Source organism: Anabas testudineus, chromosome 13 (genome assembly GCF_900324465.2).
Source record: "Anabas testudineus chromosome 13, fAnaTes1.2, whole genome shotgun sequence".
NCBI classification, from domain to species: domain Eukaryota; kingdom Metazoa; phylum Chordata; class Actinopteri; order Anabantiformes; family Anabantidae; genus Anabas; species Anabas testudineus.
The window spans coordinates 22650100-22677024 of record NC_046622.1 but is presented as its reverse complement, the minus strand read 5'-3'; the positions used below and the strand labels follow the sequence as shown (position 1 = coordinate 22677024).

Genomic DNA, 26925 nt, shown 5'->3' with positions numbered 1-26925 from the left:
GAGATTTTGTGACATTAAGTTAAACAGGGTATGCTGTGGACAGTTTCTGTGATACAAGCATGCAAACGAAGGCAGTGAGTGTGCCTTACTTTTGCAAATGTTTGGAACTGGTTATTTATTTACCTGACAGAGGTTACTATCAAATGCTCCTGCATAACATTAATGAATAATGGCAAGAGCGCCTCAACATCAGAAGGCATAAACAAAAGCCTCCACATCTATTGATGAGAGTTCTCCATATGTTACACACAGAATATGTTTAATTTGCAGCACATAACATAAGACTACTTCCTGTTCTGTTTTTTGTTCTGTAAAAGTAGAACAGCTTAATCATTAGGAAATAGATCTGTTAAAGCCAATAGAGAGAAAAAAGGCCTCACCAACACTTAAAAATACTGTAATAATTCACATGTAAAAATAAATAAGATCTGAAAGAAGACAAAGAAATTGTGTAGTGGATTCTAAAACACTTTAATGAGAAGACACCTACAGTATATCTGACAAAATGTCAATGACTCATTCATATTAATTAGGTTTTAGTTCATGCATGGTGTGAGACATAGTGAGATCCTGCTATTACTGAGCACAGCAGACTTTAGTGTCAAAAGACATTTAAAATGTATGGGGCTATGCATAAGAAATAATATTAAATGTAGTGTTATTTGTCATCAGTCAGCTGGAGGGAAACCAAAGGTTGTCTTGGAGTAGTACGATATCACACAGTCTTTTGCACTAAGGTCTGGGGAAATCCTGGCAGGTTTAACTTTAATATGATTCCCAAAGATTATCTTATTGTGGCGAGGTGCCACAATAAGATAATCCCACGAAGTCAAACTTATATTTGTTTATTTATATAGATATTTCATTTTTAAATTTGCACAGTGACGTTCACTCTTCTATCCAATTAGGAAATTTCAACGATTTCTGCTTGATTAGCAAGTACAGCTCCGTTATCATTTACTGTCATTTGAAGGGTGTAGCAGGTAATAGAAGAGCATAGCAGAGTAAAGAGAGGGAGGGCTGGGCTAGCCTCATTCTAGCGCCACCTTAAATAGCATATTATAGCTTTATGATAAAATAATTTTGTATGTCATAATCAAAATCTGATCATTTAATGAAAGGATCACTTCATAATGAGATAACGTTTTGAACTAACAGCTGTGTTAAATGTATGTCTGGCCTAATCTGAATGAGGACAAGACAGGTCTTATAGCCTTATCTATGTAGATAACTAGTGATATAACATTAAACTGCTAACACCTAAAATAACAAGATATGCAGATCATTGTGGGAGAATGATGTTAGCATACTGCAGTCTGTCTGCACATTTAATGAGAACTTTTTCAATTACAGTTACAAGCGAAATGAAGCAGATTTCCTTCATCTTTGTTCCAGCCGTAATTCCCTGTCCTAAACAGACACACCTTAACTAACTCATTGGTCTAATATTACGTAGCTAAAACACATTCTTCTGTGCAACCCAGGTGCAATTTCCCTTTTACGACCGTGGTGGGGAACATCAAACTGGTTGGAGATGTTACTGTAAAATGTACTTTGATCATGCTTGGCAATAATATTCTTCAGCTCTCGTTTCTTTCTGTTTGCACGCATTAAAATGATGGCTCAATGCCTGATTATAAGACTGAAGACGATAGTCTACTTCAAATAACAAACCTACTTTTATTAATCGCCACGTCTAAGGGGCACCAATTGTTTTATTCAAGATTTTTGTAAAATAATCAAGAATTCATGTCTTATCACTGCAGAGAACAGCTGTCAATCCCAGCAGCCTCCAGGCTTCAATGCAACCATGCTATGCTGAATCAATTTTGTCATAGTGGACAGCTGAGGTATTGCAACTTTCTTGCTGATCACAACGCACACAATAATTATTACTAACTAGCTAAAACGAAGTTTACTTCCAAAATTGTATTCATCCAATGTCATTTTAGTATTATTATCAATATTATTATTTTAGGATAATTTATTTAGTGTGTGTGCCAGGAGATGTGCAGGTCACTAATGCGCATGCTCTATGGCCCCAAAAACATCTGCATCGGGGTCATGCAGGCATTTTTTTGGACAGTTGTGCCACTAAATAACTTCCACAGAACTAAATGGGTGCTGTGTTTCCCTCCGTTCTCCAGTTCTTATAATCCATCCATGTCCAAGATGGCTATGACAGAAATCAGGCAAAAGAGCCTAGCTATAACCTAACTATATAAGGCAGTAGTAACATTTGTCTTTTTTAGGAATGACATTTGTTTGCGGGTAATTTGTAATGCAAACCCTTCTACGCATTGGCAGTTGCACTAACTTGAATTTCAATCAACCATAGGGAGATATTTCAGTGGAGACAATGGACCCAAAATCTGATAGTGCTGTCTGTTTCCCTCTTCCGTACAGAGCTTCAAATGAACCATGATATGATCACCGAGCTGTACTGGAAGTGCACCAGTGAACAGTAGCAGCTATATCCAGACAACGATGCACCTCTCTTATTTCAGGAAGGAGACTAATGACATTTCTATGACCTTGTTAGAGGCTCCCGACAGAGGCAGACATAGAATGATGACAGATCAAATATAATAATAGGTATATCGTTTGGATTTTATAGTTGCCTTCAAATAGTCCCAAAGAGCCAATTTAAGAAGGCAGAATGGAAGTTGATGTCCCGAATAACTCATGGTCATCTGCATTTCAAAGATACTGGGCAAAAAACAAGTGAATGAATGAATGAATAATTCATAGAGTTGCCATAGCTGGGATACTGTATACAGCTCTCACACAAATGTATTGTAGACATTTTCATTTCCTCTGCCACGTCAGCAAATATGCTATCTTTGACCTGAGCTAACTAAGTACATGTCCTACATTGACATCTGTTGTGAAATGGGAGAAAAGACATTAAATCAGCAATGAGAAAGTGCAGAGCACATATGGAACTGCAAATGCAAATATGTCAAGTGTTTATCTGTGACACCATTTTCAATTCCACATCAGCAACCCAAAATATATATACAGTATAGTTTAGTTTATGATGAGTATGTAAGAAAAACAAATTATCTACACAGGAAGTGAGTGGGTGTCCATCTGATGGAACACAAGAACTTAATCTCCATGAACTGACAACAGTTCTCAAGATAAATAAAGTAAGGCCACAGCGGATAAACAACATCGCAAAATCTTATTGTTAGAAATGTAAACAGCATGCAGGTGTCTGAATTTGAACAGGTATACAGCTTTAGTTCAAAAACGCCAATGCATTTACTCATCTAACAAAATAACTGAATACATCATTACATAACTAAAAAATAAGTTAAATGGAGAGTAAAAATTTAAATGAAGCCTTATACATTCCTTTAGAGTCCAATCTGTTGGAACCAAAACAAAACTCATTACTACCAATCAGATGATAATATTAGTTTTTACACTTTAAGTGGTTCTGTTCTGGTCCTGTGGTCTTGGCACACATTTAAAAATGTATCTGTTCCCTTTTCCATCAATCCCATTTTAATTATCTAGTTTTCACAGTTCTGTGATAAAAAGGACATGTCCGGTGTATGTAACATTAGTGGGTCAACTGGGGGAGCTGTGTGGTCTGAACTGAATACAGGACTCAGAGATGGCATCCGGTCACTGATACTTACTAATCAATACGTCTCATTTGTCACATAAGCCAAAAAAAGTTCCCTAGCTCCAACTTTCCTGTCTACTTGAGAAAGCTGCTGTCTCTTAATATCCTGGTTACTTAAGTGCATGTGAATGCAGTCAAGGACAGTCGCTCAGTGGAATGATGGAGAATGCCCTTTATTTTGTTTGCACTAACAAACGCCGCTGTCTGCAAGCTGTAATCATCAATAAAACACATTGTCATAGTTTCATAGGTATCATTATTGCAAATACCACGGTATAAGTTTGAGGTCATATTGCCCACACCTCTACCCTGTGTTATTCTGTTAGGGATTCAGGACACTACATGCTGTATAACAGATCTCCCTCTTAAACCCAGAAGAGCAACATTTAGACATATCACTAGTACCACTAGTACAACAGTGCAATGCAACAACAAGTCTGTCTAAACTAGAAATGATACACTAATAATAATGATAGTTTGTTGAGACACTTTTTTGTCCACGTGCTTGATACTCGCTTTTAAACTCTCGCATCCTTCTGTGGAAAGGTTCAAAGATGTTCAAGCAGCACGGTCTGGTTATTCTTGTAAAAACAAGCACGACTCAGGTTGTTTCATGTATAATTGATCACAACATTAAGAGTTGGATGACATGCACAAGACTGTCATTTACAAAGTCAGAGAGACGCACCTTGTGACTTGCTGGAAGCACTTTCTCCCTGGAGATAAGTGTAATGTGTGCAATCGATTTTGTTTTCAGAGTGATTTAACCTGGAGTCAATGTGCAGTAAACCTTAAGCTATTTCCTGGTTCCAAGTTGATGGATATATCAACTCCTAATAGCAGCAGCAAGATGGATTTAGTTTGTTATTATCAGTCTTGTATACAGTTTACAGTGACTGTGATACAATTCTATGTGAAATTTACATTACATATTTGTTGTTCTGTAATTTGAAAGTTCTGTGATAGACTGGAGACCTGTCCAGGGGGCACCCCGCCTCTTGCCCAGTGACAGCTGGGATTAGCTCCAGTAACCCCACAACAACATAGGAAAGGTAGGATAGTAGCTGGACTTTAAATCTTTAATATTATTATATTATTATGTTTTGTTTTAGAACTCATTTTCGTATTTTGACTTTTTCTCCTTTTTGTCTACTGAATTATGAGTAGATTTGACAAACCAGTGTGATGATGACACATCTTTGATTTTAAATCAATTTTTAAAAAGCTCAATGGATGCCAAATTTTAGATTTTTCATATTCAAAATGCCAAAGTAAAACAGTAGGTTGTATTTCTGCCACAGCTGCATTATTAATCACATCCTCCTGTACTGCTATCGCTAAACTCTATCCTATAAAGCCAGTGGGTATCTAGTGTCTATTGTGTGACTACTGGAAGTCATGTGGCGATGCCTCTGAACCAAAACAATGGCCTGACTCACAGCAGCAGATAAATTTAATCTTTCTGTACAGAAATAATAATTTTACAACAGAACCAGGACACCTGAAGTTGGTCAGGAAATTTAGTGGGTCAGCCTCTTCAGAGAGAGATAGACAGAGAAAGGAAATTAATAAGTGGCTGTATCAAGGCCAAGCAGTCATGAGCTGATATAAAAGAGACCGTGGCTTCCCTAAGGGAGTGTGTTGTAGACCAGCAATGGCCTGCCTGGGGCCCTTTCATTGTCCACAGTGGCCATTCAGCAAATCACAGAACACTTCCTCTGGTATACACACTCACAAACACTTGCACATACACACAAATACAGTACTTTGGACGTGTGACATCTGTCTGGGTGAAAGGAGCGGAAAGACTCCTAGCGCTGAGTGTCTGAATTGAGAGAAAAGATATTTTCCCCTGACCTCAAATTTATGGACCAAAATAAGTTTAGATACTTTGGACAGTCACTACAACACAACAGATTTTACTGCAGCTGAGGTAGCTCTTCAAAATATGTTCTATCTTCTGTTTAGACCAACTGTCAGAGGTCATTTACATTCAGCTTTGTTCAGAATAGGAAGCAGGCATAAAAATGTATCTGGTCATTAAGACACAGCAGCAACATTAAATAGTGTCTGTCAGAGACCTGCAAGTATATTGTTCAGTTATAAAATGCCGTCCTGTACACACTGTACATTGATCACGTCTTGAACAATAATAAGAGTTCTTTATCAAAATATTGCCATAAAAATATAGTTAAAATATCAGAAGGTAAAGCAACATTATTTCTCAAAGAATGCCATTTTAGTCTTTAAGTGGGTCAAGTCAGTACAATTGATGTTTTTCACGCATCAGTGGTACATCCCTGTGTGAGCTGCAACAATTAGTCTAATTACTGATTAGCTGATGGACAGAAAATGGATTCCGACCCTTTTTAAAACTGAATTTGTGCTTTAGTCATTCCCTAAGGTGCTTGTTAATGTAAAGATTGTTTTTCTCTGACATTTTTTAAACATAATTATGAATGAATTACAGGGTAATTATAATGAATAATGAAGATAATTAAAACAGGTGTTGAAGTTACCAGAGTGACTCTAGTATTACATAAGTCCTTTTTCTATAGATCAGATTTTTCCTTAAAGGTGCAGTAGTCACTATTTCCATAGTAACAGGGGATTACTGTTATTCTTCCATGTCCTCAGCTGTTTTCAGCAAAAGATCTGATAAACGACAGAGTATGTTAGTGGTACCCACGGAGCAGCCACAGTGGAGCGTTTAGCAGATAAAGAGCCACATACTGCATCAGGGGTTAGTGGAGACCAAAAAGTGAGCATTTATTAAACTGCTCAGAATGAACGCCACTCATACCCTGTGCTGTCTGCTCTCATGCTTTTTACAATCACATTTTCCATATCAATGGCGCCTTATCAACATGTTCTGCTCAGCCAAGCTTCAAAGCAGGCTCCATGCAAGTTACCTGACGGCGTCAGTAAAACATGAAATGTTAGAGATATTCAAACTTCATCCAGTACAGTGGCTGCTGCATTATTATCATTAGGAGTCTGACTGAGTCAGAGTCACATCAGTGAGGAAGATATCATCAGTGAGGAAGATATCATCAGCTGAGGAAGATATCATCAGTGAGGAAGATATCATCAGCTGAGGAAGTCCACTCACTGATGTGACCCAGTCAGAGACTTCAGTAACACACACACACAGAACAAACTGAAGTGAGTGAGAAGCTCAAGTCATTTAACTAATACTTGTTTTGTTGCTAACATCCCTGTTGTTCTAACTATTACTGTTCCAGCTCTTCTCTTCTGACCTGTGGTCAGTTTCGCATGATTTTATTCAGCTGTTTGTTCAGTGTCTAATGTGAACTGAGCTCTTTTTCACACTTTGTTCTACTCTTTCCTTGTGTTTTGTGCTAATAAAAGCTAACTTAACAGCTGCGCACGGTGTGAACGGACGCGGGGAGACGGCGTCTGACGAGCCGCTAACTACACCGCGCTCGGAGCTCACACTCCGGCTGTGTCCCCGTCAGGTGTCCGCATGACCTCTGACATGAGAGCAGTCCCACACACACACACACACACACACACACACACACACACACACACACTACAGGATACTCACGCCCTTGGTCTGGGGAAGCCCATGGACAACAACACGTCCAGGTTCGAGCCACATTTCACCGAGCCCGACCGGTTCTGCCGGAGCCTCCGAGGGAGAATCTTACTGTAGAGGTCCTCCTTAGCAGCCATGGTCCACAGTCCGCCGCCGTCCGACACAGTCCACCGCCGTCCGACCTCCGTTTAGTCCATGAGGTTCAGCTGGGTCCGCATGAGAGGGGGGGTAACGACAACAACACCGAGCGAAGCAGAGAGCAGCGCTGCGCGGCCAGGCAGAGGCAGAGCCCCGCTACTCCGCCCACTGGAGGGAGACAGCACGGTAGAGCTGCTCAGTGCATGGACCGTGGTGAAGCACACACACACACACACACATACACACACACACAGATCACAACACAACATACACACACAGATCACAACATACAAACACAGATCACAACACAACATACACACACAGATCACAACACAACATACACACACACACACACAGATCACAACACAACATACACACACACAGATCACAACACAACATACACACACAGATCACAATATACAAACAGAGATCACAACACAACATACACACACAGATCACAACACAACATACACACACAGATCACAACACAACATACACACACAGATCACAACACAACATACACACACACACACACAGATCACAACACAACACACACACACAGATCACAACACAACACACACACACACACACAGATCACAACACAACATACACACACAGATCACAATATACAAACACAGATCACAACACAACATACACACACAGATCACAATATACAAACAGAGATCACAACACAACATACACACACAGATCACAACACAACATACACACACAGATCACAACACAACATACACACACACACACAGATCACAACACAACACACACACACAGATCACAACACAACACACACACACACACACAGATCACAACACAACATACACACACAGATCACAATATACAAACACAGATCACAACACAACATACACACACAGATCACAATATACAAACAGAGATCACAACACAACATACACACACAGATCACAACACAACATACACACACACACACACACAGATCACAACATACACACACACACACAGATCACAACATACACACACACAGATCACAACATACAGTGCGATGTTATTTAAGCAATCTGAAATGGTGGGATTACCCCCAGCTATACATGTAATATGGTCTAATTAACTCTTATCTTAATTAACTCTTTCTAATAGTATTACATCACTACTACACAGGGGCAACACCATATACATGACCAAATATATATATAAAAGTTCCTTTTAATCTGTGTACAAAAATTACATGCATTATTCAAAGAGAATTGGAAGAAATCTATTCAGTTACAAAAGAATGACATAATGTTTATATGTGTGTGATGCATTTGGCACAAGAGCATCAACTCACCACATGAAATGACCACAATGAGATTTGATCTGACATAATTTGCTACAAACTCTGAAATGTGCACGCTCACTCATCTTCTAGGGTCAAAGCAATGAGATGTTCCATTTTAGACTAAAAGTTATTTTGTCAATCTGGTAAATTCAAACATAAGCGATCACCACAGATTGACAGTCTTATCCTGATTAGCTCTTTTATGCTGATTTTAATAATAATCTTGCAAGGCTAATAATAAATGCTATAAAATTCCACTGGGAGTCTGTCAGACACATTGAGGGCTACGCTGTGCCACATCCAACCGACAGCCGTGAGTTGGCCTTGAATAGCCTGACGGAGTCGTGGGGCGAGATGAGGTTAGAGTTGGCCACCGACAGTGCTGGCAGATGGGTTGTATGGCACGATGACACAGAAGACGCAGCCTGCCTCCTGGAAGGCTTGCCTCATCTCCACCTGGTGGGCCAAACACAGACTGCATCAGACAAGGGGCACTGATGCCACATGCACAATCACATCCTACAGTGGAATATAGGTACTATAGTTAATTAATCTAATAATTTACAGCAAGGAATGGGACAACAAGTTGTGCCTTCTGTTTTCAAATGATCCCAAAGCCAGAATGAGAGAGCTGGAATGGGTGGAAATATTATAACTACATTGTTTCTCTCCAGTTCATAAAATGCAAGAAAATGAAACGGTACAGCTGCTTTGTTTCACGATCATTTGTTTGAAAGGAAACTTATTTTAGAAAGGAACAGACCAACTTTGACATTTTGAATATCTTTGCAAGAAAACAAAATAAAAATGTTGTGTTTAGCTGAATTGTTGTCTGACTGCACTTCCACGTATTTAGTGGCTAGTTTAGCAGCGTCAAATGAATAGCCTCACTCAGTGAGCTGACAGCAGGCCTTGGAAAGTGATAAGGTAGATATGCCGCAGGCTTATCATTTCATTTTGATAGCCTATCAGTGACTACATCAGTTTCTGTCTTCAACAGATTGATATAGGTTCCTCAGCATCACAGAATTAACACATTTGGACTCACTAATCCCTGTAGACTCTCCTTTAGGACAGAAATCATCCTATTTTCATCTGCTGAGTTGGTAACATTCAAATGTCAACACAACAACTATTCAGCTTCAAACCCATAGCCTCACACTGAGCATCCATACTGTAGGGAATGTCAGCAAACAGCTACTATATCCACAAAGCGCAGTCTTACCAGTCTAGCTTGGTCCAGACACAGACCCACCACAGCCCCCCCGCTGCCTGGCAACTTCACTGCTGAGCCAAACTACAAGAAAGAGCCAAAATGAGTGCATCAACAGAAGGGAAAAAAGAACACTCCTGCAGGAGCACACAGATGGAGAATGAATAAAAAAGTGAACACTGTGCAATAAAACATGCTCTTTGTAGGTAGTGGAGTTCTCGAGCACCTACCTGCCTCGCCAGCTCAACCATCTTGAGATTCCCAGAACCCAGACACTCATCAGTGTAGACAGACCTGTGGAGTACATTGTTACTTTAGCTCTGAGTGTAACCATAATATGAATGTGAATGCCTCACTGTTTACCTCCTCAGGTCAAAGTTCTGGTCCATCAGCTGTGCCAGGTGGCTCCAGTCTTTCTTCTGAAAAGCCGTTCTGAGGAGAGAACATTCTCAGTCAGTGCTGAGGTGAGATAAAGTTTCACCTCTTTTGAAATGCAACAACAAAAGGACAAAAACTAGGCGCGGTTTTGTCAGCACAGTCGCTGCAAATGAACACGTGCATCTGCATGTGGTGTTTGGATTTCAGAAAGCCCAATGTCAGATAATGACTATATACTAGATACTACAAGCTACTCAAACCCACCTCGCTTGATCAGTGAGCTCTGCAAAAGTTTTCATCGCCTCAACGACCACAGGCTCTTCTGTAGAGAGACGTGGAAGCATGAAAACAAATCAACCAACTGTTCTTAAACTACTTAAGTAAAGTACTTTTTGTTTCTCTACACATCAGCAGATATTGCCAAGTGAAGAATAGTTTCAGGCATCATCAGTTATGATTGTGTACAGTATATCTCTAGTCTTTTGTTTGCTTCTATGCTCAGAAAAGTAAGATATTCAAATAAAAGAGAGAATTCTGTCCAGCAGTGTGACTCACAGGTGTGTTTTTGATTTTCTTGTGAACTGTAACAATTATAATGACATTTAAAATAAAAATAAATCCAAATGATGGCGGCAGGGGAAAAGATTGAGATCACAGAGGTGTTGTTTGTGAATGAAACCAAGACTTTCTGGACACTTCACATTAAACCATTAGCAAAGCTCATAGTGGTTAAAGGGAAAGTCAGGAGATAACCAAGTCACCAGGATTCATCCTCTGGGTACCATGAATGTCTGTACACAGAATCTCCTGGCAGTTTATCTAATAGTGTTGTGATATTTCAGTGTGGAAGTACTGTATATGTAGTCACCTAAATGACTTCACTATAAAAATATGAACCACCATCTTGTTTCAAAACTAGCCAACTGAAATGAAGAAGTACAGTACCATTGAGCCAGCGCTGTCTGATGTTGCTGTGGATGCGTCCAGAGTCACTGGGGTCGCTAAGGTAGGCCAGCCAGAATGGTGGGAGGTCACTTGTGTCCATAGAAACATAATCGCCTAGGAATGGAAATATGATATCTCTCAAGTTATCCGCTTAAAAATATGTATTTGATTGATGGACTCAGAATCTCATGACAGCGACATCAGTACCATAACCCTGCTCCTTCATGAGCTTCTTGCTGAAGTCCATGTAGACTAAACCTTCATAGACCTGCAAAGCAACAATCAGTTTTTACTGAAGCTGGAAATGTGCAGTTGGTGTTAAGAGTCTGTGTTAGGTACATTCTGTAGTGTTGATTAGATCACCCACCTGAACTACTCTGTCCTGCAAACCAGCAGTAATGAAAAGCTCATCAGTCTCCACATTGAGGATGAAGTTGGCACGGACTGGTTTTGGAAGATCCTGAAGTGTACAGTTGATAAAGTTTAACTTATCCTTCAGGAACATTTATGAACATGATCTCAAAAGTAACTGTATGCAATGTAAAGCTGTTAATAACACACCCATACTTTAGCTGCAACATATTCTGTTTTTTGTCATTATCAAGGGAAGGAAAGTTTAAAATGGCAACACAACTCCTTACATAATCTGTGATGTTGTAGAACTTCATAAGACACTTCAGTGTAGCTGAGACAATGGCACTGCACAAAAGAGAAGATTGTAAATGAGGAAATTATTACATCAAATGTTGGTAAATAGATATTTACACTGAAATGTAGAGGTAAGACATCCACCAACACTACTTACCTGCTCCCAGCGAGGCCCTGTAAAAAAAGAGACAAGTAACTTCATCAGTAGAGTGTTTTTTAAGACAGGTGGGCACAGGTATACATGCTACACTTTACACATCATGTCGTGTACTGGGCATTGTGGTGCTTTCATTCTTAGAAAACAAGCACTTGATGCTCACCACTTGCCGGGGAATGTTGGTGTCGTACTTCAGGGTGAAGTTCTGCTTTGTCAAAGCAATACTGCAGCAAAGATACACAACACATGTATACACACACACATATATATATATATGTAAAACACTTCTTCAGTTGTATCTCTATAAGGTGCCTTGTGCTGTAATAACAGGCTTCTCCTTCATGCATTGCTGATAGATTTATGCATGGCCTACACATCATATGGTTACAGTAGAGAACAGTAACCAACTACATTGTACTTTACTGTACTTAAGTAAAATGTTTGAGTGTATGTCTGCATTCATTTTAAGAGATTTACCTACTAGTTACATTGCAGAGTAAGTTTATTTGTGCAACACCTAGAACCACCTACTAAAATATTGTGCAATTGTTTTGCTTTTATGTCAATTGTCGTCATTGTTGTCAAACATTATGTTCTCTATGCATGTCCACCAGTGCAGTAGAATAAATACAAACTACGGTAGTTAGGGTACAGTTTCGTGGACAACAGCTAGTCCGGCTCTGTCCATGGACTACAAAGCCCAAAGTTGTGGTTTTAATGGCGAGTACCTGATTATTTATTGGCCAGGCGTAGTGGCTTTACCCGATTTCCTATCTTTGTTCTAAGCTAGCAAAAGCCACCTCCTAGCTTTGTGTTTGGGGCCAATTCAAAAGTGGCATCAATACACAGAACCTTCTTAAAACCTTGTTGAAAGACTATTACAGATACAGATATTTCATTTGTGTTACTGATTATTATTGTAGCTCTATGCTTTGTAACTGTATCCCAGCTACTCATCTCACCCTTGCTTGGAGCAGAACTGGTAGAACTTCTTACAGGTAGCCTGCAGGAGACGGAGACCTCCCAGGTACCTACAGTGAATAAGGACCATTCAGATTTAACAGCCTGAATGTGACTGTGACGTGTAATGCTGGGTAGCTCATTAAACTTGCTGTGTACACACCCTTCCTTCATGCTGATACAGAACAGATCCTGCAAGCTTCCAAATTCTGTGGGATCATTGAGTGGATGAGGCAGTAACACCTATAAAGCAACAGAAATGCACACACTGATTGCACCATATATCCCTTCTGACGCAGTGTTTTATATACTCCATGTGCTAGGAGGTGTGTGCGTTTGCATTACCAATCTCTGACTCTCCACTAGAGTGACCTCGGCCCAGAAATTAGAGATGGTCATGGCGATGGTTTTTCCATTGAAGCCGTCTGAGGGATTCCCCATTAATCCAACCCTGCAGTGGATCATATATTTAGATATAGCGCATGAGTTTTAACACTGATGTGAATTGAGAAACAGAAACACTTTGTTTCTACAAAGTGGAAGAAAACAGTAATTTGAACTAAGTCCAAACCACTGAGTGTGAGTAATGTATGTTGGCATTTCCATACCTGGCATAGGACCTGCATGTGATTGGTTTAGCAGGACTGTCCTGACGTTTTGTAGAGTAGTGGGTGAGCCACTTAGTGTAGTCTGACAGGCCCTGAGTTGCCAAGAGGAAGCATGTCGTTAGCGTAGACTGTACTCTGAACTGACAGCAGACACTTTACACGAAAGTAAAAAGACATTAAAGTCTAAGTGCCCAGTTTGCTGCTCATATCACATTACAAGATTTCCTGTAATGGTAGCTTTTAAACTTTAAAATATTTAAGCATTTTCTCTTCCTGCCACTTGCAAAATTGTGTCGTGCAGCTTCAACACACCTCAATCCATTTCCAAGTCTAAATTAAGAATGGCTTTTTATTTTCCTGTGGAGACGTAGCAAACTAAGGTCAAGTTATATCAGTAATCTTCAGGCCTTAATCTCTGGCTTTGTTTGTTTATTATAACCTTTATATGTCTGTAAAGTAATACTGTGCAAGAAAATACATGAAATATAACTGATGGACTGAGCTAATGATACAAACCACTTGTCCAATGAGCTGGAAGCCAGTAGGAAGCTTCATCCCAAACACATTACGTTGCTTCTCATTGATGAGCCACTCCTGAAGAATAACAAACCATGAAGGTAACTTGATTCATTCATGACAATAGTTAAGAGAATTTGAGGAATAAGGCCTTGTTGGTGTATTTGACTCTTATCCAAGATCAATAATGTTTATTGTATTTCCTGTATAATTTTGCCTGGAATTAAAAACATGGCACTTTACTCTTACTTACGAACCCAGAATTGCCCGAACGTCCTGTCTTTGGCTTGTGCCGAGCTTGGAAGGCGGAGGAAGTCTGACAGGTAGGACAGTGTGTCTCTCTGGATGCAGTAAAACACGACACTGGCCAGTCGGGAGTCTGTCAGCCCTTCCTGGGGTTTCTCCAAAAATCGATGTATCCTGGGTCACAAAAGTACAATAGATTAAAATCAATTTTACAACATATATCAAACCTATGTCAAAAACCCAAAGACATATTTCCTAGTGCTGCTGTTGTGCATTAGAGGCTGAAAGAAACACATTTTTTCTCACCTATGGGTATCAGGACAGACCTCCACGATACCCCTGGAGCTGCTTTTCTCACTTTCTTCCAGCTCGTAGTAAATTATTAGCTCTCCAGGCTGCAGCACAGACACAAAAAGCTGTGTTAGTGCAAGCTGCTCATGACTTCACCTCCTATCCCTGAATGAAAATCTTTTGACTCCTCAGTTACTCATTCATGTGTAAAAAGCTGATATTGGATAGGTTTAAAGTCCTTTTCACTGCTGTTCAGGGGTGACCTACTGTACATGTCTAACATGACATATTTGAGCAAAATGAATTGTAGTATTAATAGTTAAGTTTAACTTCATTGCTGTTGTCACAGCTAGCAGAGGACACACATCCTGTGGTCAGGATGTTCATCACAGGTATGGTGAACATCCTGATCCCAAATGAGATTCCATGAATTCTTGGTGTACATTTGCATTCTTGCAAAACTAACCTTTGACCTGAAGAAGCGGATAACTTGAGCGATATCAAAGTTCTGGTCTGCACACAGCATGTCTCCTGCTATCTGCTTACACAGAAAAGACATCCCCGTTGTATAAAATATGCCGCTGCAGGACAATGAAACATAACTAAGACACATAAGTAACTGATAGATTTACCATACCACCACAATGTCGTCCTGCAACTTGCGGCTGTGAATGGCCAGCTGGAGGTCAGCCACAGCACCGAGGCGATCTTCCAGCGTAGTACTGCCGTCATTTATCACGTTTTCCACTGGAAAGTCATTAGCTGTGGCCCAGCGCTCATAATGCTTGTACCTGATCATTTGATCATAATAAAGAAGAACCACATTTAAATGGCATGGGTAACAAAAGCAATAGTAAAATCAAAAGGTCTCGCAAGAGTCTGAACTTAAAATAAATAGGTTTATCTACGCACTTGTCTGCATTAGTGACCAGATACACATCTGTGAACAACTGCCGCCTGCAGAAAAAACATACACAGAACATATTTAACAGGATTCCAGCTATGTCTTATATGAAGGATCTCTGTTGACTTGGGATGGAAGAAAAAGTTATTAGAAGCGAGGCCTACTCACATCTTAACAGTTTCCCACCAAAAGTCAAGGATCTTCTTTCCTCGAATGCCAGGAAGCAAGGCCTTTGGTACCCCAGTCAGGTGGCTGTATAAGCCTGTGTCATCTTTCTAGGATAGGAGAGGTAGAAAAAACAACAGGACATGTTACAAATCTCCATTTTACTAAGCAACACCATGTCAGTAAACTCTTACTGCTTTGAATAGTATATATATATATATATATATATATATATATATATATACTATATATACATTTTTGCTTTTGGCCAGCACATAGAAAATGCTAAATGTGTGATAAAAAAAACAAAAACAAAGATACTCAGACCATTTGCTTAAGTGAAATAATCAATACCACAGTGCAGAAATAACCCTAATCCTACTTAAAAGTATAAAAGTATTAGCTCAAAAAGTACTCTTTGTGCAGAGTTACTTATTTCACGTTGGTGAATATGATATTACTGGATTATAATTACTGATGTGTTCATCACTAATGCTGCAGCTCGTAAACAATCGTATTCACTGTTTTGATGAAGTTTAAAGCACTCTACTAGCAGTACATCAGAACTGTCCTTTGAATACCTCAGTGTTGCACGTTAGGTGTGCATATAGAATACAGGTTTAGGTTTTGCAGTGAATGCCTCAGATGGTTCTTGGTACCGGCAGCGCTAAACTCGGGTTCAGTTGACGTGGATTCCCAGCTGTTCCTGAACTTAACACATATGCTTTATTTTGTAGGAGAAAATTAATTAGCGTTAACCAACGTTAAAGACGTTCGTTTATTGTCGTGTTTTTCTTTCTATATAGGACAATATCTATTTATACTTTACCCCATTCTCTTTTACAAAACATAATGAAATCTACTTTCAACTCTACAATTGTATTCCTCCACGCTGCTCGTTAGGGGGCGGTCAAGACCACCGTGTACAAATGCTAAAAATGTAAATGTACTAAAATTACAATTATAATTAAGTTGTTGGCTCATGTGTGAGCCGGACACACCAGCACCTCTCCACGATTTCAAAAATGCCCAGAGTGACTGTCTACTGTCTACACACGCTCGGCGACAGTTAACGCAGTGTAAAAGTGTCAGGTTATTTAACGCAATCCGTCGTGATGTGAACTTTGTACTCTTTGCAACATTCAAGCTGCTTACCTTAATCTGTGTCTCCATTACGGTTCCATGACCGGCCACTAATAATATACAAATCATTGTTGAAGCTGCAGTTTCTCCAGTTTGTCTCTGAATCAGTAAAAATATCGTAGTGTAGTAGTAGTTACAGTTTCTGCTTTTGCAGCCAGCGTCATGAAGACATTGACTTCCGGTAATGACCTTCACAATAAAACCGTTATTCACTAGAGCGATCAAAAATAAATTATAAAAATAATAATTAGAAATTATAAAAATAATTATATAAATAAAATATCTACTCACAGGTCTGACAAATAAAAAAAACAACATGTTTTAACCAATTTACTAACTTTAATAAACATAACTGAAAGTGGTTTATGACATACAGTATATAATTAGATTCTTTTATATAAAGACATACATAGCCTACCTAGTAATGCAATGCTTACAACCCCTGTTTATTTAGTTTGTTACATTGTTGCAATGTAATTATTGTCCCCAGTGAAGCTTCATGAAACATGTAAAAATACAGCAAAGCAAAATGAGCTGACCTATGAACTGAATGACAAACTTGGTATTAACTGGTCAAAGTATTACTGATAAAAGATGGGAAGAAGTCAAAGCATGAATACAATGTGACATTACGATGAGTGCATTTGTTACAGAGAAGCACAGTACTGCAGAAACTGAGAAAAATAAACACCAAAAGCTGGCCATGTTTTACAGCTTACTGTACTGGAGGATAAATGAACAATCATGATGTATGTGTAGGAAGGCATTCAATGAGGGCTTTACTAAACTGTTTTGACTCGAACTCAAAAAGCTGATGTTGATTTGTTGACTCTCTTATTAGATCCATCATGTTATTATGATTACGTTGTATTCAACAGGCAAAGGATTTCCATCCTGCAAAAAGGCTTAAAAGACAATGTTTGAGTTCGTCATTTATCAAAGAAGCTGGGTTTGAATATTAAAGACAATATTCAATTATTTCCTCTATTTCATGCACACTCGATCACAAATAAAGTATCTCAATGAGTTTCAAGTACTCTTTTGGCCCATGGGTGGTTGTCTTTGAATACCAGTTGGCAAGGTTTCCTCACTGGGGGTCTGTGCTCGATGATCCCACAATTCCATGTTGTCTGAGCAGGTTCCTCAGGATCTGGTTCTTGGACTTCCAGTCTTCCACCTGAGCAACAGTAACACAAATAAAACAGTAGTAATGTAATATATTGACTCATCAACTCACTTATGAGCGTCTGTCTCTCTATCCGAAATTTAATGACGATAACAACAGTGCATCCAGGAACCTTTTTCACAATTTGTTATGTTACAGCCTTACTCCAAAATGGTAGAGATCTGGGCAAAGGTACAGATATGTTTCTGCAGCACTGAAGCAATGAGCACAGTGGCCTCCATCATCCATAAATGGAAGACGTCTGGAAACACCAGGACTCTTCCCAAAGTGGGTTGCTGGGCCAAACTGAGTTATACAGGGAAAGACCAATGCAGCAATGTAAAGAGACATCCTTAATGAAAACCTGTTCCAGAGCGCTTTGGACCTCAGACTGAGTCTACGGTTCATCTTTCAACAGGACAACAACCCTAAGCACACAGCCAAGATAACAAAGTAGAGGCTACGGGACAATTCTGTGAATTGAGTGGTCCAGCCAGAGCCCAGACTTGAACCTGAACATCTCTGGAGAGATCTGAAAATAGCTGTGCATGATGCTTCCCATCCAACCTGATGGATATTGAGAGGTGCTGCAAAGAAGAATGGGAGAAACTGCCCAAAAAACAGGTGTGCCATGCTATTAGCTTCATACTCAAAAGACTTGAGGCTGTAACTGGTGATAAAGGTGCTTTAAAAAAGTACTGAGCAAAGACTGTGAAAGTTTTACCAGGCTAATCCCGGTTGACAACAATCGCATTCAATCAATCCAGTCAACACAACACCGGAAAGTGCAGTAAAGATTTGCAATACATTCTGATTTTGTACCACATTATACTTCACTCATCGTCTTCAGGAAACTGGGGTTATATACTTGATGCATATTTTCACAGTAACTGGCTCTGCTTCTATGTGCTGTTAACAAAACACAGATTTCCACAGTTTACTCCAAATTTCATTTTTTTTTTACATTTCCTGTCTCCTGTACCATCTACCCTGCAAACACTCTTTACTGAGACCAATCAGGCTATTTCACAAAGTCTAACACAGTCAATCTGCTGTTGTGTGCCACGTGTGAAAAAGCAAACTCAAGTTCATATGTTAAAACAGCTAGACACATACCTCCTGTCTGAGTAGCTGGTTGTCGATCCTGAGACGATCAAGAGAGTTGATATCTTCTCCCAGTTTCATGTTGCCCTGTCTGAGCTCCTTGATGTATTCACAGGCTTTGGACAAAATTCCTCCTTTACTCTGATGACACACAAGAGAATTTAAACAGTGAATAGCTTAACCTAATGTAACAACGTTTCTGTATCTTCTGAAGTATGAAGGCACAACATGCTCAAAAGCAGGATGACACAAGAGTAACACATTTTGGTTTGTCTTTATTGTCAAATATAACAAATCCATCCTCAGACTTAACTTACCTGTCCGGTCTTGGTGTAGTCAACATTGCAGTCTGGGATGGCCTTTGACAGCTGCACAATCCAGTTGTTGATCTTGTCCCTGCGTCGGCGCTCAACTATTAAAACATTTGACATAAAGACTTATTATTCACATCACTTCAGATTTTTCTTTTAGCAGAATGCAGTTTTTAACTTCAACTTCACATTCATTCTGACCTTCGTTATGCTGAGCTCGCCGTTTCTCATCTCGGGACGCCCGTGGAGCCTCTTGCTTTCTGAAGAAGAGATCAGAACAAAGATATTAAGTTGGCTCAACTCCCTGGACATAAATGACTTTCTACATTTAGCTGAAGCACATTTCTTTCAACTACTTTAAAACCCACTACTACTACTACTACTACTACTACTACTACTACTACTTTAAGACCCTACTACTTTAAATTTGAATGTACTTACGCTATGTATGGCTGAGTGCGAGGTGCGATTGTCCTTTGATTGGATGCCGTCAAAACCTCCTGGGGTGACATCATGACATAGAGCTGCCCTGTGAAACAAAACATTAATGTCAGCAGCACAAAGGAAAGCCTTAAATCAAAACAAAAGGATTCCTGTTTCTCCTGTTTAAACAGTTGCATTATTTTAAATTGTAAAATGATTTAATATCCAATAAGAAATAAAATCAACAATTAAGATTTATGGAAACAAACTAGATACAATATAGAGGCTTGTAGTATTTCCATTTACTGCTACTTCATACCTAAATTACACTAATTATATTAACTACAGAGAACAGACAGGGGATCTGTTGCAGTCTCAGGGCCAAGATATTGATTCAGGGTGGGAATTGGACTCAGGTCAATTTTCACATATTCACAACCTAACAAACACTTCAACTACTTTTTAGAAAATATTATTTTCTGTTTATTATTTTCTGCCAATACCACATTTTTTAGTTTTACTACTACAGTATATACAAACTGCCTACAATACATCTAAAACAGTTCAAAACAGACAAGTGTCTTCACTCATCCCATTCTTCCTGGCACTGAGGTACCATCTTCATGTCTGTCCACAGATGCTCTACGGGGTTATAATCAAAGCCACTCAGTCTGTGTGTGTCTGAGGGCAAGCAGACACTGTAAAATGGGATTTAGGAGTACCTAAACGTTCAGCCACATCTGTACATATGCACAGTTATTACCTGTGGGAGTGGTTTGGCCCAGCAGTGTGTCAGAGGCCTGCACTGTTGTCACCATGGTGCCAGTTGTGGCATCTGCAATTGTGGCGGGGTAGTATGTGTACTGTGTCTCAGTGCTGCCATCGCCATCCAACCCCTCTGGCTGGGAGAACACAGCCTGCAGTTAAAGAGACATTCATTGCTCTTTTACTCTAATGTATCAGGTATTTAAAATCTAGTTCATAAGCTTCTGTCAAGGCAGCTGCTGGACTTGACGGACAGAAATAAATAGTCACCACATCAAGAAAAAAAAAAAAAAACATGACAAAAAAAGATACTACATGCACCAAAGTAATTAGTAAGGGACACATTCAAATTCTATATTTCAGTTCCACTAATACACAAAGTGCATTGTGTGAAAATAGAATAGGTAATTTGAATATGCCCCCAATTTCACAGGTGCATGCTCTTTGAGGTAACCAGCGTTATTCTCACCTGTGTGACCGTCTGAGTGGTTGCAGGAAAACCAGCAACCAGGCTTACTGCTGCAGCTCCATCTGTTTGAGCCTCCAACTGGCCATCTGATACCTGAATCACTCTGTAGGTCACCTGCAGCGTAACACATAACACCGAGTTGTGAATGTCTCAATACGACTGAAGTAGCATAGTATTGTAGAGCATATGGTCACAATAAAAAAAACATCTAAAATGTTCTTTTGAATCTCAGTTAAGTAAAATGGGTTAAGAATACTGAGGTGAATATTATGGCTGTCATATTTGCAAAGTGATACACAATATGTGCACGTGAAAATCTGCAAGTAAACAGTAATGATGAGAAAACGTGTGGGGAAAAATGTGACTTGAGCGATTAGAGCAGCACTCCTACCTGCCCGCCTGCTCCTTCTGTCTTGAAGAGATATTTGATGGGTTGGTCAGTGAAAGTGGCAGCAGACTGGATGGTGGCAATAGCTGCTGGATCCTCTGCAGTGGCTACAGACCCTGATGGCAGAAAGCCACATACAACTTTATAGTTGTAAAGATTGGCCAGGAAAAAAACAGCTTTAAGACAAACGCCATGTTTACATCAGTGCATCAGGTTTCCTAACATAACCATGTGGTAGCACGAAGTAAAATATGCAGCAAGCACTAAACAGCAGGATTTCATGGTTACGGTGTGCAGCACAGGCGGCCACCGTGTCTCTGTCTAAGGGGGTTCACAGCACAGGGGAACATTTACCTTCCTCGCTGACGGTTACACTCCCATCTGGTTCAGGGCTTTTCTGTTGGCTGAACACATACGCACATTAGGAAGCGTGTCCACACTGTGGTTCGATTAGTTAATGGATTAATTACCTACTGCTCGGAGGACTGGTGGCCTAACATAAGGATGTATTTTTGTTAATAGTGGGAGATGGCGCATGAACGTTCAGTCCCACTCACCCCTTCATTTCTGCCGACAGTCTTGAACGAGGAGACCGCCTTCACTCGCTCCCACTGCTCCCAGCCAGACTGTGAAACAAGTTCATGAGTTGGACGAAAAGCCAGACGACACCTCACTCCAAACTAGAGGGTATAGATTTATTAATACAACTTCTCGCGACAGCAACCCGAACGCAGAAGATTAAACGTGAAACGGGGTGAAAGATGAGGTTGGCGGCGGCGAGCTGTGGGCTCTGCGAGCTCAGTCAGGGCGAACGGTACTGTGGGCGACAACGGAAACAGGCCGTTTTCGCCTTCACAATTAAAGCATAAACCTAAAGCGCGATAAAAAACAAAATGCGTAGACGCTCACATGTTTGAGAAACTGCGAAATTGTGGACGCGCAGTTTCGTTTAGTTTAAAAACACGTTTCTCCACGTGGCTTCTCTTTTACACTCGTAGGTCTTGTCACTCATCGAAGTTTCACTATGTTTGCGCGCAGACATTTTATTTTTGGGAATTTCACCGGAAGTCCCCCTTTCATTGTTCAGATCATCACTTGGTCGACACGGATCGTACCTTTCTGCTGCTACTCGGCCCCAGCGGTTTTTACAGATGTTTAACCAAACACTCTCCTTTTACGCTGGTTTAGTGGAAGCTCTGCCCACGGCACTCTACAAATGCGACGCTAAATTATATCAAAGAGGCTACATTATACATTCAATGCTCATTTATGCTCCGCATATTCCAGACTAAACAAATATCTACTTACGCCGCAGAGGTCCCTCCCCCGATATTTGTCAACAGACCTTCCTCCGTGTATGCTATACGCATGCGCCACAGGAAATGAAGCAGTCTGGTTCCAGATCAGTTCATAACCCCGATCTATGAATATTACACAACAAAGAGATATAAATATCTGATTCAGGGCCTGTGATTGTTAGTGACACTTCCGGTGGAGAGGGGCATTATGATGCGTCTCTGATAATAAATAAATACTAGGTTACAACCTAAAGCATCACACTCGTGTTACATTACCATAGATACATTTAGCGAGAGGATGTTTAATACTCAATACTCGTGACAGCTGCTGGGTACAAATAATCAAGAGAAATGAATTCATTAACAATGTCAGAGAACAAAAACTAACTGTTCACTTTGTGGTAGGATAGATAACTTTGCTTGCTTGTTTTCTGTTGGTTCTGCCCTACAATACAGTATTAGTACAGGATATAGCACTTTATCTGTAAATAGTGACATACTAACCAGGAGGTATTGCACAAAAGTAGAATTAAGAAATTAGGGGTAAATGAAAAAGCTGGCCTGGTCTGATCAGCACATTCTGCATATTCAGCCACGGCTAATATGCATTTATTTACGAACTGTGAGGGAATAAAGCTAAATCAACAAATCAACAGCACAGTGACGCGTTGTTCCTCCGTGTCGACCCTGCTTCACTGAAATACCTGGTAGTCTTCTAATCACTAAACTGAGACAGCTTTCCTCAGTAGATCTAATAACCTGTGTGTTATTTATGATGATAGGTAGGAAAATAAAAGAGAAAATGTCATCGCAGAGGAGAAGAAAACACCGGACAGCACCCGTGGTTCGATCCCCGGAGGGATGGATGTGTGGAAGTAACCACTGAGCTAAACCGGCGCACTGGAGAAAAGAAAAACAGATCTTATGAGGGCTGCTGAGAGGTAGACACAGCTTTTAATTGTAACCCTAACCCATGATTAGCCATGTTCATTCATCCAGCAACGTTACACTGAGTAAAAGGCAATTTAATTATAACATTATATAATTTGACTTGTCATAAAGGATCTAATATAATCTGTATTATTTTTATAGAAAAGAAGAAACTGCATCACATTTGCCGTCACACCTTTAAAAGAGTGCAAATGTAAAACGTGTGTTATTATTTCAATAGGTAAAAATGAATGCATTTCTGTTGGGTAACATTGATCTCTCATATTGTCTAAATGTCTTCAATAAGGATCCTGCACAGAGATAAAATCACAGGCCACAGTAATGGTGGAGCTTGATGCAACAGTAAACCTGTGGTGTCCATACAGGGCCTGAGAGATTCTGAGGAGAAACACAAAGCAACACAAGACATGTAGCCATTGACTGGACATAAATATAAACGTGTTACTAACTTCTTACTAAGTCAAAAATGCAACTTGTTATATTTAAATCACTTCAGGATTGGTCAGCAGAAGTTCTTCATTGATAGTTTTAACCGGAAATCAAATTCCTCACAGGTGACATCGCAGCCGAGAGGGTTCAGTGTTGAGTCGATCATCAGCTGGTAGTGTGACAGTGTTATTGTCACAACTTCTGACAATTTTAAGTGTAACATGTTTACGCAGCCACGGCTAATATGCATTTATTTACGAACTGTGAGGGAATAAAGCTAAATCAACAAATCAACATCACAGTGACGCGTTGTTCCTCCGTCTCGACCCTGCTTCACTGAAGTACCTGGTAGTCTTCTAATCACTAAACTGAGACAGCTTTCCTCAGTAGATCTAATAACCTGTGTGTTATTTATGATGATAGGTAGGAAAATAAAAGAGAAAATGTCATGGCAGAGGAGAAGAAAACACCAGACAGCACCCGTGGTTTGATCCCCGGAGGGATGGACCTATGAAACAATCATGTGGAGAAGTAACCACTGAGCTAAACCGGCGCACTGGAAAACAGGAAAACAAATGTTATGAGGGCTGCTGAGAGCTAGACACAGCTTTTAATGAATACTTGTATTCTTTTCGAGTAGGAGGAACGAAACTTCACTGTAAGGAATCTGCTATAATTTAACGATCGTTACTTGTAACACAGACAGTTTGGTTGTAACTTGTCTTTATAAACACAAACTGTGAACGCTGCAGCGTCTGTACGGTGGCCCTGAAGGCTCAACGCTCTGCAACTAAACGAAACGCAATTAAATTAAGAGGACTGCTGCAACGAGTTGGTAACATGGGTGCAGCATTCAGAGAAGAACTGTTCAAAACGTGACAACAGAACCAAATATGTCCAGAAGAATTTAAATTGCCCAAATAAACAAGACAGAGAAAGTCAGCACTAATGAATAACTTCAAAACAAAATTCAAAATCTCGTGTAAAATCTTTATTTCTTAAATTCCACGCTTCTGGGTCACAAAGACTTTTGTAGGAGCCCTTAACGTTAAGATCTGAGAATGTTGGAGCATGTTTCCATAAATACAATAAAAACAACTAAAGATAACTTATTTTCAGAATAATCATCACACTTACTTCTTATGAGCATGGCTACATTTATTTATTAACGCCTGCCCAAAGCTTCCCCGCAGCAGCTTTTTGATGGCCTCCTCCTGGTGCTGGTACTCATACAGCAGACAGTCAGTCAGGTAGTGTGTCACTGCTTGGTTTCTTGTTGTATGAACTGAGTGATGTTTTTTTTGCCCATACTTTCCTGACTCACCATCTGTGATGTTTTGGCAGTTGAGGAGCTGGAAGTTGGCACTTTCATATTTCAGGTGCATTATCTCCATGATCTGACTCGTCATGTCTGTGGGGGAGTTACCCGTGCGCCTAAGATAATCCCTAACCGATCTGCAGATTGCCTTCTTGTAGGTGAGTATAGCTGGCAACACGTTTGTAAACCTCTTTGGAGGTTTTTTGTCAGCCACAATGGGTTGTCAGCGTAACATCTCTTCCGACAAACCTTGCAACACAGCCTGGATGACAACAGGTAGTACTGTCCAGTGAGTCCTACACTCACACTCGGTCCAGCAACACCTGCAGAGGCAACCTGTGGCTGAACACAACCTTCAATGCAGGGCAAAGTGTGGTTGTTCCTCAGTCTCCCCATGAGGTCATCGATGTCTGGCTTCCAAATGAAAAAGGGGTGAAGCTGAAAGTACTTTGGAGGTGGGAAATCAGAGATGCTGTCAATTCATTCTGGCTGGGGAGGGAAACACCACAGTGACACAATCTTCCTTGGGGATCCTCACAGGAGCTGAACCTGCCCAGAGGCTCAGGGATTCCAGCTCTGTCTTCATCCAGATCTTCTGGAAGAGTGAACAGGTCCATTGACTTCCATCATGATCATAGCCAGGAAGCTGAGGAGGACAGCTGGGGGCAGTTGATGATGGCTGACCTAGTCAAACAAGAACAAAGAAAGAGTAAATTATTTCCGTGTGACTTGACTGTATTCCTTTTTGATGTGCACAAGCAAATCTAAAATATTTTATCACTTACTTCGACTCTTTGCAGGTGGTGGTTGTAGCGGACTGGTCACTGTACACCTTTCAGGAGAAGAACGTGTCTCTGCCAATATAGACATTTTTAAAGATGTCATTGTTATTTACAATAAAGGAAGAATAAATCAGGCCATTTATTCCCTACAGTGTAGTTGTTGAGCTAGACCAGAGAAAAGCTTTAGTAGTAAGTTAGGTATTAATAAGGAAACAGAGGTAAACACCACACATTCACACATTTAATCATCTCATTTCCTGGAGACTCAACGAGAAGGAAAAATGAGCACGTAGGTGACACAAAGCAATTTATAAAACAGACAATGATGTCACTTTGTCCCATTGTTTTACCAAACGAGATCTGTCCTCTCCTCTCTCCTTTCTTCTATATCAATTCAAATGCCGCCATTACACGTCATTAACTGTGTGTCCTCTCTCTCCTGTAGTTGTGTTTCCTCCTCTCTGTACTTTTCTGCAGCTATCCTCGGCCTTGGAGCTGTATATCTCCAGAATCCAGCTGACCTGCACAATGTTCTTGCTGCTTGTTGTTGCTGCAAAGAGAGGGGTCTGAGCTTTTACCTCCACGCAGTCCACCAGAGCGCCGTGGGCTAGCAGAACCTGCAGACAGCTCAAATGCCCTTTGGAAACTGCAGCATGCAGAGGCGTGCCTGCAATCCCCCAGCCTCCTCTGCAGTTGACG

The 26925-nt window shown here is 40.2% G+C and overlaps 3 protein-coding genes across 7 annotated transcripts in view; all 3 read right to left on the bottom strand.

The window, feature by feature from the left end:
- ubash3bb (ubiquitin associated and SH3 domain containing Bb) overlaps positions 1-7619 on the bottom strand; it is a 40582-nt gene extending 32963 nt beyond the window's left edge. For both annotated transcript variants that reach the window (XM_026370206.1, XM_026370214.1), the window contains exon 1: positions 7209-7619. In XM_026370206.1, the coding sequence (XP_026225991.1) occupies positions 7209-7336 (128 nt within the window). In that variant the 5' untranslated portion in view covers positions 7337-7619. The remainder of the gene's footprint in view (positions 1-7208) is intronic.
- A 682-nt stretch (positions 7620-8301) lies between these two features.
- gkup (glucuronokinase with putative uridyl pyrophosphorylase) lies at positions 8302-16987 on the bottom strand. The gene is made up of 23 exons (XM_026371337.1): positions 16836-16987; positions 15684-15790; positions 15524-15568; positions 15249-15402; positions 15078-15149; positions 14627-14715; positions 14332-14494; positions 14075-14152; positions 13559-13650; positions 13296-13401; positions 13114-13193; positions 12953-13021; positions 12154-12214; positions 11991-12007; positions 11827-11884; positions 11553-11645; positions 11393-11453; positions 11186-11299; positions 10505-10562; positions 10226-10294; positions 10093-10156; positions 9875-9946; positions 8302-9105 (listed from the first exon to the last, which is right to left on the bottom strand). Exons 1-23 carry the CDS (start codon positions 16890-16892, stop codon positions 9010-9012), a joined length of 1875 nt encoding a protein of 624 aa, XP_026227122.1. The 5' UTR covers positions 16893-16987; the 3' UTR covers positions 8302-9009.
- Positions 16988-17142: 155 nt separating this feature from the next.
- On the bottom strand, positions 17143-22809 carry usf1 (upstream transcription factor 1). 4 transcript variants are annotated; one of them, XM_026371350.1, is made up of 11 exons: positions 22757-22809; positions 22006-22128; positions 21803-21852; positions 21452-21588; positions 21061-21174; positions 20590-20743; positions 19845-19932; positions 19605-19663; positions 19410-19504; positions 19105-19233; positions 17143-18000 (listed from the first exon to the last, which is right to left on the bottom strand). In XM_026371350.1, exons 2-11 carry the CDS (start codon positions 22011-22013, stop codon positions 17911-17913), a joined length of 924 nt encoding a protein of 307 aa, XP_026227135.1. In that variant the 5' UTR covers positions 22014-22128; positions 22757-22809; the 3' UTR covers positions 17143-17910. The 4 variants fall into 4 exon arrangements, with proteins under 4 accessions (XP_026227135.1, XP_026227146.1, XP_026227163.1 ...); XM_026371361.1 differs by having other exon boundaries at positions 22006-22074; positions 22757-22794; XM_026371378.1 differs by having other exon boundaries at positions 21452-21564; positions 22006-22074; positions 22757-22794.
- Positions 22810-26925: the final 4116 nt, after the last annotated feature.

What these genes read in the sequence shown, in the direction of transcription:
- gkup (XM_026371337.1), bottom strand. Translation starts at nt 16,892, where the DNA reads ATGATTTGTATATTATTAGTGGCCGGTCATGGAACCGTAATGGAGACA. An exon ending in GTCTGTCCTGATACCCATAG is followed by an intron (nt 14,495 to 14,626) that starts GTGAGAAAAAAT and finishes TTTGTGACCCAG; the next exon opens with GATACATCGATTTTTGGAGA. An exon ending in TAGTGGAGAGTCAGAGATTG is followed by an intron (nt 13,194 to 13,295) that starts GTAATGCAAACG and finishes GTTGCTTTATAG; the next exon opens with GTGTTACTGCCTCATCCACT.
- usf1 (XM_026371350.1), bottom strand. An exon ending in GGGCCAAACCACTCCCACAG is followed by an intron (nt 19,933 to 20,589) that starts GTAATAACTGTG and finishes TTTGTTTCACAG; the next exon opens with GGCAGCTCTATGTCATGATG. An exon ending in ACCAGCTACTCAGACAGGAG is followed by an intron (nt 18,001 to 19,104) that starts GTATGTGTCTAG and finishes ACTGTTGCTCAG; the next exon opens with GTGGAAGACTGGAAGTCCAA.